The sequence below is a fragment of the Microtus pennsylvanicus genome, chromosome 13, assembly GCF_037038515.1.
Source record: "Microtus pennsylvanicus isolate mMicPen1 chromosome 13, mMicPen1.hap1, whole genome shotgun sequence".
Taxonomy (NCBI): domain Eukaryota; kingdom Metazoa; phylum Chordata; class Mammalia; order Rodentia; family Cricetidae; genus Microtus; species Microtus pennsylvanicus.
Genome location: NC_134591.1, coordinates 34,835,541 through 34,849,940, shown reverse-complemented (window position 1 = coordinate 34,849,940; position 14,400 = coordinate 34,835,541). Strand labels below are relative to the sequence as shown.

The window sequence follows — 14,400 nt, the reverse complement described above, 5'->3', positions numbered from 1 at the left end:
CATGGTAAAGTTAAAGAAAAAGCTACTTGTCAAATTCCATTTTGCTACATTGTACCTATTAGCTTCTTACAAAGTAGTTAACTTTACATCTTCATTCCTTTTCCAGCCCAAGGAGCAAGAGGACTTGTTAAAGACCTAAAGAGTTCAGCATGGTGCCTCTCCTACCTACCAGTTCATGAAGTTTTTTTCCTTCAGCAGATACAGTTTTCCTTATCTCCTAGAGAGCTCCTAAAATCTCCATTAAACCAGTTTTAATTACATAGCATGTTTTAAAATTATTGTTATAACTGTCTTTATTTTACACAAGAGTAAACAGACTATGAGAGTTTAACTAACAGGCAGAAGGTTACACAGAAATTCTTACACAGTGACAAAAACCATCCCATGAGTCCTTTAAAATTAGTTTAATGGGAAAAATGAATTTTATCATTTGCTATAATGTGACCTAAACATAATTTATTTCATTCAAATAACACTAAACAATAATAAATAATTGTATTTAACAATTTTATCCCACGGCCTCTGAGTTTCTATGAGGTTTTCACATGGCGCAGTGGCACAGCGCGTTCCTTCCACACATAGAGTCTTGAGCTTGAGTGCCAACATTTCTGAAACAAAAAGCTCATAAAGAGACCTCAGGTGAAGAAAGCAGCCACCACCACGGTCTCCTTATTGTCGCAAAGGGCATGCGTGTGTTCATACAGTTTTGAGGCCTCGGAGCATTAATGTGGAACTGTGGGGAGGAACTTCAGACGGGGTTAAGAACCTCACTTTATTTCTTAGACAAGAAACCCTGGGCAGATCATTTACTTAGTCCAGCCTCAGTCTGGTAATGGGTTAAATGGGAATCTTGTCTGCTTTCACCCACAGGCTTCATAAAACAGTTCAAACACCGTCATAAGAATAAAAGCTGCTGTGCTTGAGGAGGGGGCAAAGGAGATGGCAATTTTCCTAAGGACAGTTTTGTGGTTCTGAAGCTTTTGTTAACAAAGATTGATAGGAAGATTATGAAGGTAATCTTTCTTAAATTTCTATGTTATTGAATATGAAACCAAGTGAATAAAATCTTTGATGGTGATATCTTTTGAATAGGTAAAGTACTCTCAATTAAAACTTAACCCCTAACAGGGACAGAAGGAATGAGTAGGTGTTGCAGAGGACCTTTAGGTCAGTGGCACTGTCATGTGGGCACTCCTTGGGCAGATGTGATCAGATTCCACTGTATCTCTGTCAAAAACTGTGGGACATGAAACAGTGCAAGCAACTCAGATCCAAACCTCAGGATGGTACAGTGAGCATGCAGCAGAGCAATTCATTCATCACAGCAGACATGCTCCAGCAGAGGACAGGCATGGGGGTGGGGGGAAAGGGGTGGGGAACTGGGAATTTTACTGTGGCCTGAAAGGTTTTTGTGTTTGTTTTATCTTTTAAATAGAGTCAGGTAAAGAAGCTCCATTCCCCATATTACAGCATTTTTAGAAGGAAATAAGGCAAAGCTTCATGACCTGGATTTTGTAATGATTTCTTGAATATGATGAAAAAAGTAAAGATAGACAAATGGGGACAATAGCAAAATTAAACTTTCATTCATCAAGAGATTGAAAAGCCACAAGCTGAACATACTCCATAAGTGGTTTATATATATCTTGGATATACACTGTAAAATGAAACAACTCACTTTAAACATGAGCAAAGGACATGAAGAGACAATGCTACAAAATGATATACAATTGCCAGGATGAGTGTGGGAACATGCTCGGCATTACTAAGCATGACCGAATACGGGTTGAAGCCACAGTCAATTAGTATTTCTCTTGAATGGCTGCTATAAAAGATACACATGGTGGGGGCTGGAGAGATGGCTAAGAGGTTAAGGACGTTGACTGTTCTTCCAGAGGTCCTGAGTTCAATTCCCAGCAACCACATGGTGGCTCACAACCATCTACAATGAGATCTGGTGCCCTCTTCTCGCCTGCAGTCATACATGGAGGCAGCACACTGTATTGTATACATAATAAATAAAATCTTTAAAAAAAAAGATACATATGGTGTGAGAATCTTATTGAGCAATCTCAATTCCCATCCAAAAGACTTAAAATCAGGTCTTAAAGAGATCTATACCTTCATTCATAGCAGTGTCCAGCACAACTGCCAAGAGCTGGAAGAGCCCAAATGTCTACCAGTGAACTAATGGATAATTACATGTTATGTATACACACAGTGAAATACCATGCAGCTTTTAAAATGAGGAAAAGCCTGTCATATATTATAATATATATGAACTCTGATGACACTGTGCTAAATAAAACAAGGCAGTCACATAAGGTCAAATCTTGTATGATTCCCATTAATGGGGTATAGCCATAATCATAGAAACAGGAGATACAATGGCGGTTAGGGATAGGAGGAAAAGCAGTGCTGTTTAATCACACAGAGCTTCAGTTTAGGAGGGTGAAAATGTTCCGAAGAGCTGGTCTGCACTAGTGCAAACAGCTGACTCCATGGGCCTCCACGGGTAAGAAGCATTTGCCACCAAGCCCGATTACCTTAGTTCAATCCTTGGAAACCACTGTGGAAGGATAGAACCAACTTTGCTAGGTGTCTTCTGATCTTTATGCATGCGCAGTACACGTGCACATACACACACACACAAACACATAATAAAATAAATCGCTAACCCCTATGAAACCATATACATGAAAAGGGTGTTTAGTGGTAAATTATATATACTCTTTCTACAACAAAAGAGTACCCATTTTAAGAAGGGAAGCCTTAATACTGTACTTCGGGTTCTGTAGTGACCTAGGTCTCCATTTATGTAAATAACACATAAGTCAGGAAGGAAGCCACAAGCTGCACATAAAGACTCCCTAAGGGAAGAGACATTTTTCCCACATACCTGAAAACCTAGCAAAAACGATTATATTCTAAACATCCGGCAGCTAGGATTCTGACAATGACACAAAACAGATACCAGCGACTGTCAGAGCCAGCAGGTGCTGCCTGTCACCCACACCCGTCCCGCAGAGCAGCAGATGCAGCGAGCTCAGGGGCTGGTACTGTGCACAGTTGTGAAGCTTTAGAGCCTTTATGGCCACGCTTTGAGCTTTAACTTTTTTTTTCTTTTGCAATATTTCTTTCAGACACAAAGATAACAGCTTTACCAGATCCCACCTTGAAAGCAGCCGATGGGAGAGGCCAGGACAGGATTTCACACATCCCTGACCAAGTGCTAGCCTCACAAGAAAAAGAAAAGACAAAGAGGACCTCAGAGGAAGAAGTGCGTGGCACAGCCAAAGAGAAAGGAAGGCTGGAAGCAGCTATCTGACACCAATCTAAAATCTTAGGAGCAATTCCAACTCCAGATTATAACTATGCTACATAGTTACCTTCAAATAAGTGACCTCATGTAATAATACTTCCATAGTCTCTCCTAGACAGAAGAAACTCTGGAGGCTGGGAGGAACTAAGTGAACTCCCCCAAATACTAGGTTATAGATGACAGGCCCATATTCTACATAAGTCATGGATTCAAAAAGTTACCTTGAGCTCTTGAAGCCATGCTTTTCCTGCCTGGTGGGAAAGTATTAACAGCTATCTCCCTCAGAGGACAGGCACTCAAATAGAACCAGGTACCACTCACTTTTACATCCCCAAGACATCAATGCTACATAACGCCCAGAGAGCACGCAGTTAACTTATGTAGGACTGTGGCCTTCAGATGTTGAGGATGGGACACTGAATATATTTTACCCTTTCCAGGCAGGTCATCTTTGTTTAAACTTTATTAGAGCAGGCGGATCTTTGTGAGTTCGAGGCCAGCCTGGTCTACAAGAGCTAGTTCCAGGACAGGAACAACAACAACAAAAAAAAACTACGGAGAAACCCTGTCTCGAAAAATTCAAAAAAAAAAAAACTTTAGTAGAATTCTATGTTACTAGCACCACCAGCATTAGTCAAGAAGGTGCTCATAGGACAAAGTCCTGCTGTCTGGTTTGAAGAATTACCTGCAGACATGGTGAAGGCCTGCATCTAGACTCTCAAGAGTGAATTCCTGAGTGCTTTAGGGGAGCACAGGCCACCCAATATCCTAAATCTCCAGGTCTGAGTCCTGAGTGCTCAGCTTCTTCACCAAAGCCAAGCCAGAAGCGTGTGGGGTTGGGGTCTGGATATGGGCCTTAACCCACTTCTCCAGTTGCACTGAAAACCTATGGACTGCCTTTGATTAGCCTTCCTAGGATGTTTCGTGTGTAATGTGAAAGAAAACCTTAGCAATTCTGAGCTCAGATCGCTAAGGAGTATATAGTCAAATGCCCTGAAGCACATCTGATAATGGTCCTACTTCCTTCCTGGGCTTCACTTCCGTTTCAAAATCCCAGGTCCCCTATCTGTGGATTATCTGTAATAATTACACCCCACAGTCTGCAGGTTGTCACACCCACTTGTCCTCTTTACCTAGGACCCTGTTCCTGGGCTAGTGAGCCATTTATTTAGCTTCTTCAATGTTTGTGACCCTCCTTTCATGAGATCCAAAAATAGAAGTAAAATGTTCCTACAGAGGCCATACTTTGAAAACTGTTCTCTTCACTGATAGGTTCTGTAACTTTTGAGTTGCAAAAAAAGAAAGGAACAACATACATGCAGCAAGACTGAAGACAATAACTTACACTCTTATTGTAAGGAAAAACAAAACCTACACAGCTAATCTCAGCACAGCATTACAAGCCTCAGACACCGTGTTCTCAAGGGAAGTAGTAATCAAACTTAAGAAAACATATTGCAGATCTCAGGGGGCTGCAGAACTGGAAGTTACCACAGATTCTGTTACCCTGCAATCCAGATTATCTACCTACCACAATGTCACTTTTTTAAAAAAAAATCAAAACAGGGGACTAAATAGCTTACAAGTTATTAAAATACAACACAACGCCTGATATTTGAAGAAGCAAAGCAATGACCATGAAAAGAAGGCTTTGGCAGTTCCACACAACATGGAGCAGCAGCCACAGGTGACATAGAATACATGCATACTTTATCCCGGCAGACATAAAGAAGCTGGTAGCTCATGTCTGAGATTCCCACATCTAGAAGGAAGATTGATACAAGTTCGACCTGGGCTACATAGTGAGGTCCAGTCCAGAATGGGCTACTCTTTCTTTCTTTCTTTCTTTCTTTCTTTCTTTCTTTCTTTCTTTCTTTCTTTCTTTCTTTCTTTCTTTTTTAAAAAATAAATAAATAAAAAAAAAACAAAGAAGCATCATAGTCTCCTCAAGATGACTTAGGTAGGAAGCCAGCCCTCTAGACATCAGTCAGTCTCCCCTAGAATGTTGTATACTGCAAGATCTTTGTTTCATGAGATGGTGAGAATTCCCATTCCCAGGATGTGCCTGCATCTGGACTAGATTTGTTAAGATTTGAGACAGCAGATACTGCAAGATATTGAGTACCTGAAGCAGGCATAAAGACTACTGAGCTAAGACCCAAATGCAATTCAAGATACTACTGAATAAAATATGAATATCACCCATCTCAACCAGGACAAACATGGAAATAAGAAATGACGCAAAGTACAATTTTTCCAAATTTTACCTAAACATTTCCATTTTTTACCAACTCACCCATTTCCCTCTTGCTAAGATCAGGAGACCCGCTACTTTTCTGAATGCACTAATTTGTCAATAGAGGAAGAAAAATCTGCTGGTGCCGAGAGGGAGGTCTGGCTCATGCTGTGCCTCAAACAGTGAGGTGCACCCTTCAGCTCATGGCACACCTCCATTACTGTAATCCTCCCAATTCAGTCTCATCGGCTTGAGTAGGAACCTTCACTATTAAAGTGTGGAGTGCTGAAGAATGCAGAGGCTATTTTCTCAGAATGTCAGCATGCTTTAGGTTGGCATGTTTGTCCAATGAACAGATACAAAAAAACACATTACCAACTAAGAAAAAAGTTGCCTATTTGACTTGGCAAATGGAATGGGTTATTTGGAAATGTGCACAATTAAACTTGTTAAAAACAGACAATGGGGTCATATACACTTCACCTTTAAAATAAAACCAATAATGCATTAAACTATATGAGAAACTAAAAGAAAATAAAATGTGTGAAGCATTTAGCAGAGTATACAATAAACATATTTTAAAAAGGAAATAAATGAAACTAGAAAGTCTATTTCAGTGTTCTGATATACAAGCTCATTAGGTTAGCTACAACTGTAATTTCTAGTTCAGAAAATATTGAACTTGTAAACTTTAGACTACAGTTTGAGAAGCAACTTGATCAGTTTCTCTCCTTTCCCTCCATTGGCCCTGCTTCCAGTGCTTCTTTGCTCTTGGTGCACTTTCTGCTCTGTTGCTATTGTTCCCTCTCTCTCTTTCTTCCCTTCCTCCCTCAACCTCTCCCGCTTTCAGTTTCTCTGTCTCACCTACTCTCAAAGTCACAACAATCTTTGCACTCGATTTCAAATACTGCAATGATAAGCGTGCACACCTTTCCTGACTCACACACACTTTCCTATTTTTAGACAGGATCATGTTAGACAGTGTATCATGCTTAAGTCTCTTTAACACAACAGCCTGACTCCATACAAAATATCAACAAACAAACAAACAAATAAATAAATACACACATGTAAAATTAACTGAGTGCAGAAACAATGAACACTATGTCATTAGATATAAATATACTTTGGAATTAGAGAGATGGCTCAATGATTAAGAGTGCTTATTACTCTTGTAGAGGACCCAGATTTGGTTCCTAGCACCTGGATCAGATGACTGACAACCTTTTGTGACTCTGCTGGGTACCTGCAGGTACATGGAACACATAAACTCATGCAGACACACATATATACAGATAATACAAGAATAAACAAATCTTTAAAAATGAATTTGGAGTTAAATGTATAAAGACAGGAGTTTTTTTTAAATGTTGAAGATATTTACCATATAAATCATGACCAGTTAATCCTGAGCAGAAGCTCTATGAACAAAACACATAGCACACACATGCTCCACTGTAACAAGCCTTTGTAGCTAATCACAGTTTGAAAGTTGAGTTCATATATTATTTTGATTAAATGCAAAGGACATAAAAATCCCTAATTATTGCATCCACATAATGCAGTTTCCAGAAAACTGCTATGACAACTTTTAAGGGTTTACCAGGGCTTTGAAGCATGGACAATAGCAACTTCAGGGTAGTGAAGAGATTTAAATGTATTTATTCTTTGGATTGATCTAAAGAAAAACAATAAAAAGCCCAATAAAACAAAACAAAAGCGAAAACAAAAACTGAGAACCTGAAATACAAACACAACGAGCCAATGGCTCAAGGAGTCTAGAGCGAAGCACCTCGCTCCACCAGGTTCTAGGTCATCCCCACAGTTTCTTTGAGGAGACTCCTGAAAAGATGACAATTCGCTACCAGAAAGCAATTCTAGCTGCAGAACAGAAAAACACAATGAAGACAGTTGTCCCTGTGGGGCAGCTGTGACGCATCTGTTTAACAGCTCAACTATTTCCTGGAGACTAAATAAGCAGAATGAATAATAGGTCACAGCAAAAAGCCCAGAAGTGATGCTGCGGCAAAGAGCAAAGTTCACACTCAGTTGGTTATCTTGAGAGAATAGCCAGGAATAAGGCTCGCTCGCTTAAATCGGGACTGCTGCGTATGTCCTGCTGGTGCAGGAGCAAACCTAGTTTGAGTCATTCTGCCGAACATGAAAATAAAGTCACATTGCATCAGACTCTGAGTAAAACTGACTCAGACAAAGGTACTTAAGAAGACCCTTATTGGTTCTAAAGAGCTCTCATCTTAACTGGATTAAAAAGATGCTCTAGTTCTAACACATTAATTTTTAAAAAGTCAACAGAAGCTTATACTATTGAGAGGCAGAATGTATATTTAACAAGAAGTTGCTGGTAATGCTTGCAGAGGCTGAGTCCCCACACCTAATGAATCAAAGCTGCAGTCTTAGATGACAGAGGCCAGTCACTATGATCAATAGTATTTAGGGACTATTTACAGTTTAGAAAACACAGCCTTTTGTGTGCTGCTGCCTCCTTAGTGACATTCTGCTTTCATCTGCGTCTAAAATGCTGACTGCTCAGCTTTAAAATTAATCAGAATACCCTCTTTCTAATGTAAATACCTTTGCCTTTTCATCACAGTGAAGCCACAAATAGCAGCAATAATGTTAATAAATGTCCAGGAGATCTACTTTCTCAGTCCTGATGCTGAAAGGCAAGGATTCTGCATGCCCAGTGTGTTAAGGATTCTGGTGCAGAAAGCACTCTTAATTCTTGACAGTCTGATAAACTGCCTTACTTTCCAGACACATCCTAGGGACGGTCCGGCCATGACACCTACGGAAGGGACTGTGAGGCTCGTCCAGCATGCATCTACCTTGCACATGCCTAAGCGCCCTCACTCAAGAGCCTTAGCTTACTTACTGCTCTAAGATCTCTGAACCGAGATTTTGCACCAGCATTAAAACAGCATCTGACTGCATTCAGCAAGACCTGCAGATCTCATCAGCAACAGAAGTCTTACCTGGGAACCCCCCGTGGACCATGCTGCAGGAGTGCTCAGGGCTTCTGCATTCCTGACAGTCGATGCTGGAAGCAACTCCACTCTCCCCACCGACTCTGTCTTCTCTCTTCTCACGACCTTGGGCCTTTTTTCTTTTTTTCCTCAGATTTTATTCTTTTTAAGGGCAACCTATCAGTCTGTTTCTATCATAAGAAACAATCAATTAAGCTAATTTCAATCTTTCCCTCAAGCTAACAGCCACATCTGCCAGTAGGAGAAAGCTGCCCGAGAATTCTGCCGGGGAGAGGCAAAAAAATCCCTGGTTCTCCAGTCAGATCCTCAGAAGCTGCACGCTGCTGGCTGTGACATCGGTCACCCAGCTCACATAGGGACCGCATACTGCAGGCTGTGACACTAGTCACACTGCTCACACAGGGAAGATAGCTCCATTTCAGATCAGGAGGCAATATAAATGCAACTGTTTGTTTTGTGGTCAGCTTCAACTGTTATCATGTTAATGTCTCATTTTCCTGCTGAAAAGCAGTACTTTGGGGGACAGGATCTTCCCAGTGCAATTTAAAAGGAGCTATAGATTTGGGCCTGCCCCCAGTTCAGAATAGTCATCTCTTCTAGCACAAAATCAGGTTTGTCACAAAATTGGCTTAAACTGTAATGCCTCAATCAGATTCATTAGTGTCTCTGACACTTTAAATACAGGCTAGCTTTGAGAAAAAAACTTAAGATGGGGGGTGGGGGTGGGGGAGAAAGTAATTTAAAGAAACTGTTAAAAAAAACAAAACAAAGAAACAGATCAAAAAGCTAAAGCTGCTTCATCCATGCTATCTTGCTCAGCCCTGACCAGCACACCTAAATATGTCTGTCATTTATATTACATTCCAAATCTGTCAATTACTTCAGTGTTGGACAGACTACAGATACAAAATTTTCTGTGTAAACTGTAGATAAAAATAATTATTGTGATTCCTGCACCATGAGTCAAGTGGGAAAAAGTCAAGAACACGCAGGACGATTTAAATGCAGCTCAGAGGTATTCAACAATACCCTTTCTAAATTTACACTTTTGTTAAATTCACACGAATTACAGCAAGGGCTGAAGCTTAGAACATTTTCAAAAAAGCTAAAATAGGAAACCAGTATTGCCAGAGCCTAATCATATAGCTAGGATAAAAAAAAAATCCCTACTTATTTTACTTAATTATAAATAGGTAAAGTCCATAAAAGGAAGTTAACTATATAGGAAATAAAATCATTTCTATAAAACTAAAACATTTAATCTTAACCTGTAGTCTTATATTTCCCCTCCATTTTGCATTATCAAAGCTAAAAAGGAGAGCATATAAGCTGATGTATTTAGCAGACGCTGGCAGAAGCTCCTCATGCTGCCTGCTAGGCAGTGAGCATTCTCAAAGCTCTTCACAGGCTCCGTTAGTAACTACTGTTGACTGCAGTGACATCTATTGGTGAGGCAGAGATCAACCAGAGTCCACAGAGGCAACAACAGGCAGGAGGAGACTGGCTGCTCAACAAACCTTTCTTTGCTTGCCATGTTTGCTCCATATTAAAAACAGGGGCAAGTACTGGGGGCAGAGCCTACAACTGAGACCTGGTCTAGCTCTGCCACATCAATATCCCATTCTATGCTTTGGGACAAATTAATGACTCTTGGTCTCAGGATTCTTAGTTGAAAAACTTGGCCAAACTCAGGTGTACTTTCCTACCCTGAAACCTTTTCCCCCACAGAAGACAGGGACTTTAGTTCCTTTCTTTAAGGCAGCATGCTACTTGAATTCTCCTCCCCCTTTAATGGAGACCTGTTTCAAACTTCACCATCCCTTGCATGTATAATATTTAATAACTTAAGTTGTAATGAATATCCATAGTAAGTAGAACTGTACAAGTGCATAAGTCCATGATTTTAATAAACTTTAAGAACTGTAGTGGTTTGAATAAGAAGTGTCCCCACAGGCTCAGGTATTGGCTCCCAGCTGCTGGTGGAGTAGGTGATGGGACCTTTTGCTGGAGGAAGCCAGTCACTGAAGGCAGGTTTTGAGAGTTTAGGGCCACACCCCACTTTCAGTTCACCCTGGCAGCTTTTTGTCTGCAATCAAGATACTAACTCTTGGCTTTCTGTTCCTGGTCCATTGCCTCCCCCTGGCTACCTACTCTCTTCCTCTAGAACCAAAAGCCAAATACTCTTTCTAACGTAAGTAGCTTTTGTTCATTATAGTGTTTCAATTTTAGAACATAGATACAACCCTCACAATTCCATGAAGCCTGAAGCCAGCTCAGTCCCAGACCTAGAACACTTCAGTGTGTAGGATTATCCCTTCAAATCCCAGCCAGAGACAGTTGAACCCCTATTTCTACTAAGACCAGTGGACACTTGGCAATGTGTGGAGCTATTTTTTTGTGTGTGTTCACACGTAAAGTGGGCAGAAATGTGTTGCAGAATCCAGTCCAAGAGAGACCTGGGATGTTGATACATATCTTCAGCCCTACAACAAAGTAGTCAGCCAAGACGGTGGAGCAAGGCACAAGCTCTACACAGAATGGGGCAACCACTAATTCAGAGTAGTTGAAGGGGTAGTTCTCTACTCTCTTTTATTTTCCAAAACTGCCTGGCATTTCTTTTACAAAATATCAAGTTCTTGTATTAACTAAAAGTATATTTCACCTAGGGTTTGGATTAAAATCATGTTATTCTTTTTTTTTAAAAAAAGATTATTTGTTTTATGTATATGAGTGCTCTATCTACATGTATGCCTTTATGCCAGAAGAGGGCATCAGATCCCAGTATAGATGGTTGTGAGCCACCATGTGGTTACTGGGAATTGAACTTAGGACCTCTGGAAAAGCAGTCAGCACTCTTAACAGCTGAGCATCTCTGCAGTCCATGTTACTCTTATAGACTGCTTTAGAGATCCAAAGCCTCAGAGTATGAGGCAAGCATTCAGCCACTTGTATATCCCAACTGTTTTATACTCTTGACTATAGCACCCCGACAGTTTCTAGTTTTTCTCTAGCATTAGAAAATGTATAACTTTTCCTAAGGAGACAATACTGGCAAGGTGTGCCTGTGTTTGTTTCTTTTTACAGACACATGAATAATTCATATGTACTCCTGCATATTGTAGCCAAAATAATTTAATTTAAATTTTCTGAGACTGACAACTATGTCATCTGTGATAACTTTTCTTTCTGTTTTTCTGTTTATGGAGGGCTGTGGGGCTGAGCTCCATGCTCTGCTGGCCTTGGGATGGTGGGGCTAGTAAACAGCCCTGCCCTCCTCCAAACTCAACACAGACTGGGACAAGTTCCTCTTCCCCTGCATGAAAATACGCAAGAACTTCCTGTGAAACTATTTTTAACATCAAGAAGTGTATGTATATGCATGTAATTTTATATAAGCACATAAAGGACACTTGAAGAAATTTGATGTGGAGTAAATAGCTGCTGATAAGTAAAGCTTGGGGGACAGTTTAACAAAGATGTGTCGAGTGTGAAAACTGCAGACAGTGGCAGAAATTGTACAGCTCTGACAGAATAAGCAAACGCACTGAACACACTCTGTAAGGGGTCAACAGTGTATTATGTGAGTTCTATCACAGTAACTTCTTATTCCTCTTCTACACTTATAAATACTTAAATTCCCAGTACCAGTTTTATTAATAAACCGCATTTCCCATAATCCCAGTCCTCAAGAAGCTGAGGCAAGGAAATGAATTCAAAATTAGTCTGACCTACATAACTAGACTGTTTCAGAAAAACAAAACAAAAATGCAACAACAACAAAAAAATCAAACAGAAATTGAAGCAAAACATGAAGTTATAAAGTCTGCATAAGCCAGGTCATCATGTGGAGTTATCATTATGCTTCATAACTGAAATACAGTGTTATATGAATATTCTACCAATAACACAGGAGAGACTAGAAAAGGCATGCAAATACATTATAACTTACAATCAACCCCAAAAAAAGAGGGGGAAAGATGGAAAAAAACCCACAAGGACAATATTCTATTCTGGAATTATTGTATCAGGGAAGGACTGGAGGATTCCACCAGGGTGGAATAGGGGCTACATTATACTTCTATTCTCCACTTGAAAGCTAGGTAACAACAAACAACTCAAGACTAGCTGGTTTGTGTAGTTATAGCTGCTTCATTAAAAATACTTATTTGTGAATTGTGTGCATACGCACATGTGCATGCATGTTCAGGGGAAAGGAGGGTGCTGGGTATGCATACGCACATGTGCATGCATGTTCTGGGAAAAGGAGGATGCTGGGTATGCATAAACACATGTGCATACATGTTCAGGGGAAAGGAGGGTGCTGGGTATGCATACGCACATGTGTATGCATGTTCAGGGAAAAGGAGGGTGCTGGGTGTCTTCTATTGCTCTCTGCCTTATTCCTTTCAAATAAGATTTCTCACTGAGCCTGAAGCTTGCTGTCTCAGCCCAACTGGCTGTTCAGTGAGTACCCAGGTTATGCCTATCTATCTCCAAGTGCTAGACTTATGGAACACAAGCAGCCATGCCCAGCTTTCCCCATAGCTGCTGTAGATTCAAACTCAGGCTTTCTTGCTTGCACAGCAAGTGCTCTACCCACTAATCCACATCCATTCTCTTGGTTCTCTTTTTCTTGACCATAATCTTGAAAAAAAATTCACATAAAATTTCTTATTGAGTGGTTTCAGAAATGTAGCAGAATGAATGTAAACAGCTTGACAAAAGCACGGTCCCTGTAAAGCCAACCAGCAGCTATGTTGGCCCTTCTAGACAGCAGCTGAGATGAGGTGTGTCTGAACAAGCCAAAAGAGGAGTCAGGCTGCTTGGAGAGATGCTTTGACACTGGCGGGTTCTACCCCTAGACAAAGGGAACGGACTGCGGAGACAGGGAGAACTACTTTTCCCCAGAGTTGAGACCCCCAATTGGTTACCAAATAACTAAAGGTCAGCCCTGAAATCATGTACATACAAGCAACACTAAATGGACTTAGAAGGTTATATTTATATTTATGCATGCAACAGTAAAAAACAATTAAAACGAGATCATGAATTTGAGAGGGAGTGAACAGGAGGGGAAGGAGGGAACAAGGGAAGGAAGGAATAATGTAATTACATCTTAATTTTTAAAATGTGAAAAGAAAACACACTGATACTGGATAGATGCTGAGGTCAGCAAGCAAGAGGATCCCTGCAGCAGTATATTATACTTATCCTGCCCCTACAGTGTCTTATATGGATCAGAGCCCCTCTGTCACTCATTTGTTCCACTACTGAAATTCAAAGTGCCCACACAAAAATCAGGTTCTGTGGACACCCACCTACTGGAGCAGAGTTTACTGAGGTAGACAGGTACTAATCTGACAGTTCCTCTGAAAGCTACATTGTGTCAAATTCTTTAAAAAGAGTAAGGCAGGGCCATGTACTGGGCTAATGGGTCAGTTCCAGCTTCCAAAGGTGACAAGAAGTGAAGTCAGAAGGTTTAACAGCTTTCTAAGATTCTTCTGAATATCAAAGATGCATTTGAAGCTTTACAGAGAATTATGCCATAACCCTCTGCCCTCAGTAAACCCTATTACTATGTTACTATAACTATGTATACTGCCTAGTTTTATGTCAACTTGACACAAGCTGGAGTTGCCAGAGAAGGGAGCCTCAATTGAGAAAATGCTTCCTAAGATCTGGCTGTATTTTCTTAATTAGTGATTGATGGGGGAAGCTCAGCCCAGTGTGGGTACTATCACCCATGGGTTGGTGGTCCTGGGTTCTATATGAAAGCAGGCTGAGCAAGCTATGATGAACAAGCCGGTAAGCAGCACCCTTCCATGGCCTCTGCATCA

General features: G+C 40.6%; 1 protein-coding gene across 9 annotated transcripts in view; it reads right to left on the bottom strand.

The window, feature by feature from the left end:
• The window catches only part of Patj (PATJ crumbs cell polarity complex component), a 314,603-nt gene that overhangs the window by 154,107 nt on the left and 146,096 nt on the right, over positions 1-14,400 (bottom strand). The window contains exon 1 of one of the 9 annotated variants that reach the window (XM_075944781.1): positions 8,552-9,219. The exons of 7 other annotated variants lie outside the window; for them this stretch is intronic. In XM_075944781.1, coding sequence (XP_075800896.1) covers positions 8,552-8,573 — 22 coding nt within the window. In that variant the 5' untranslated portion in view covers positions 8,574-9,219. Of the gene's footprint in view, positions 1-8,551; positions 9,220-14,400 lie in introns of those variants that run through there. One more of the 9 variants, XM_075944780.1, reaches the window with a different exon arrangement.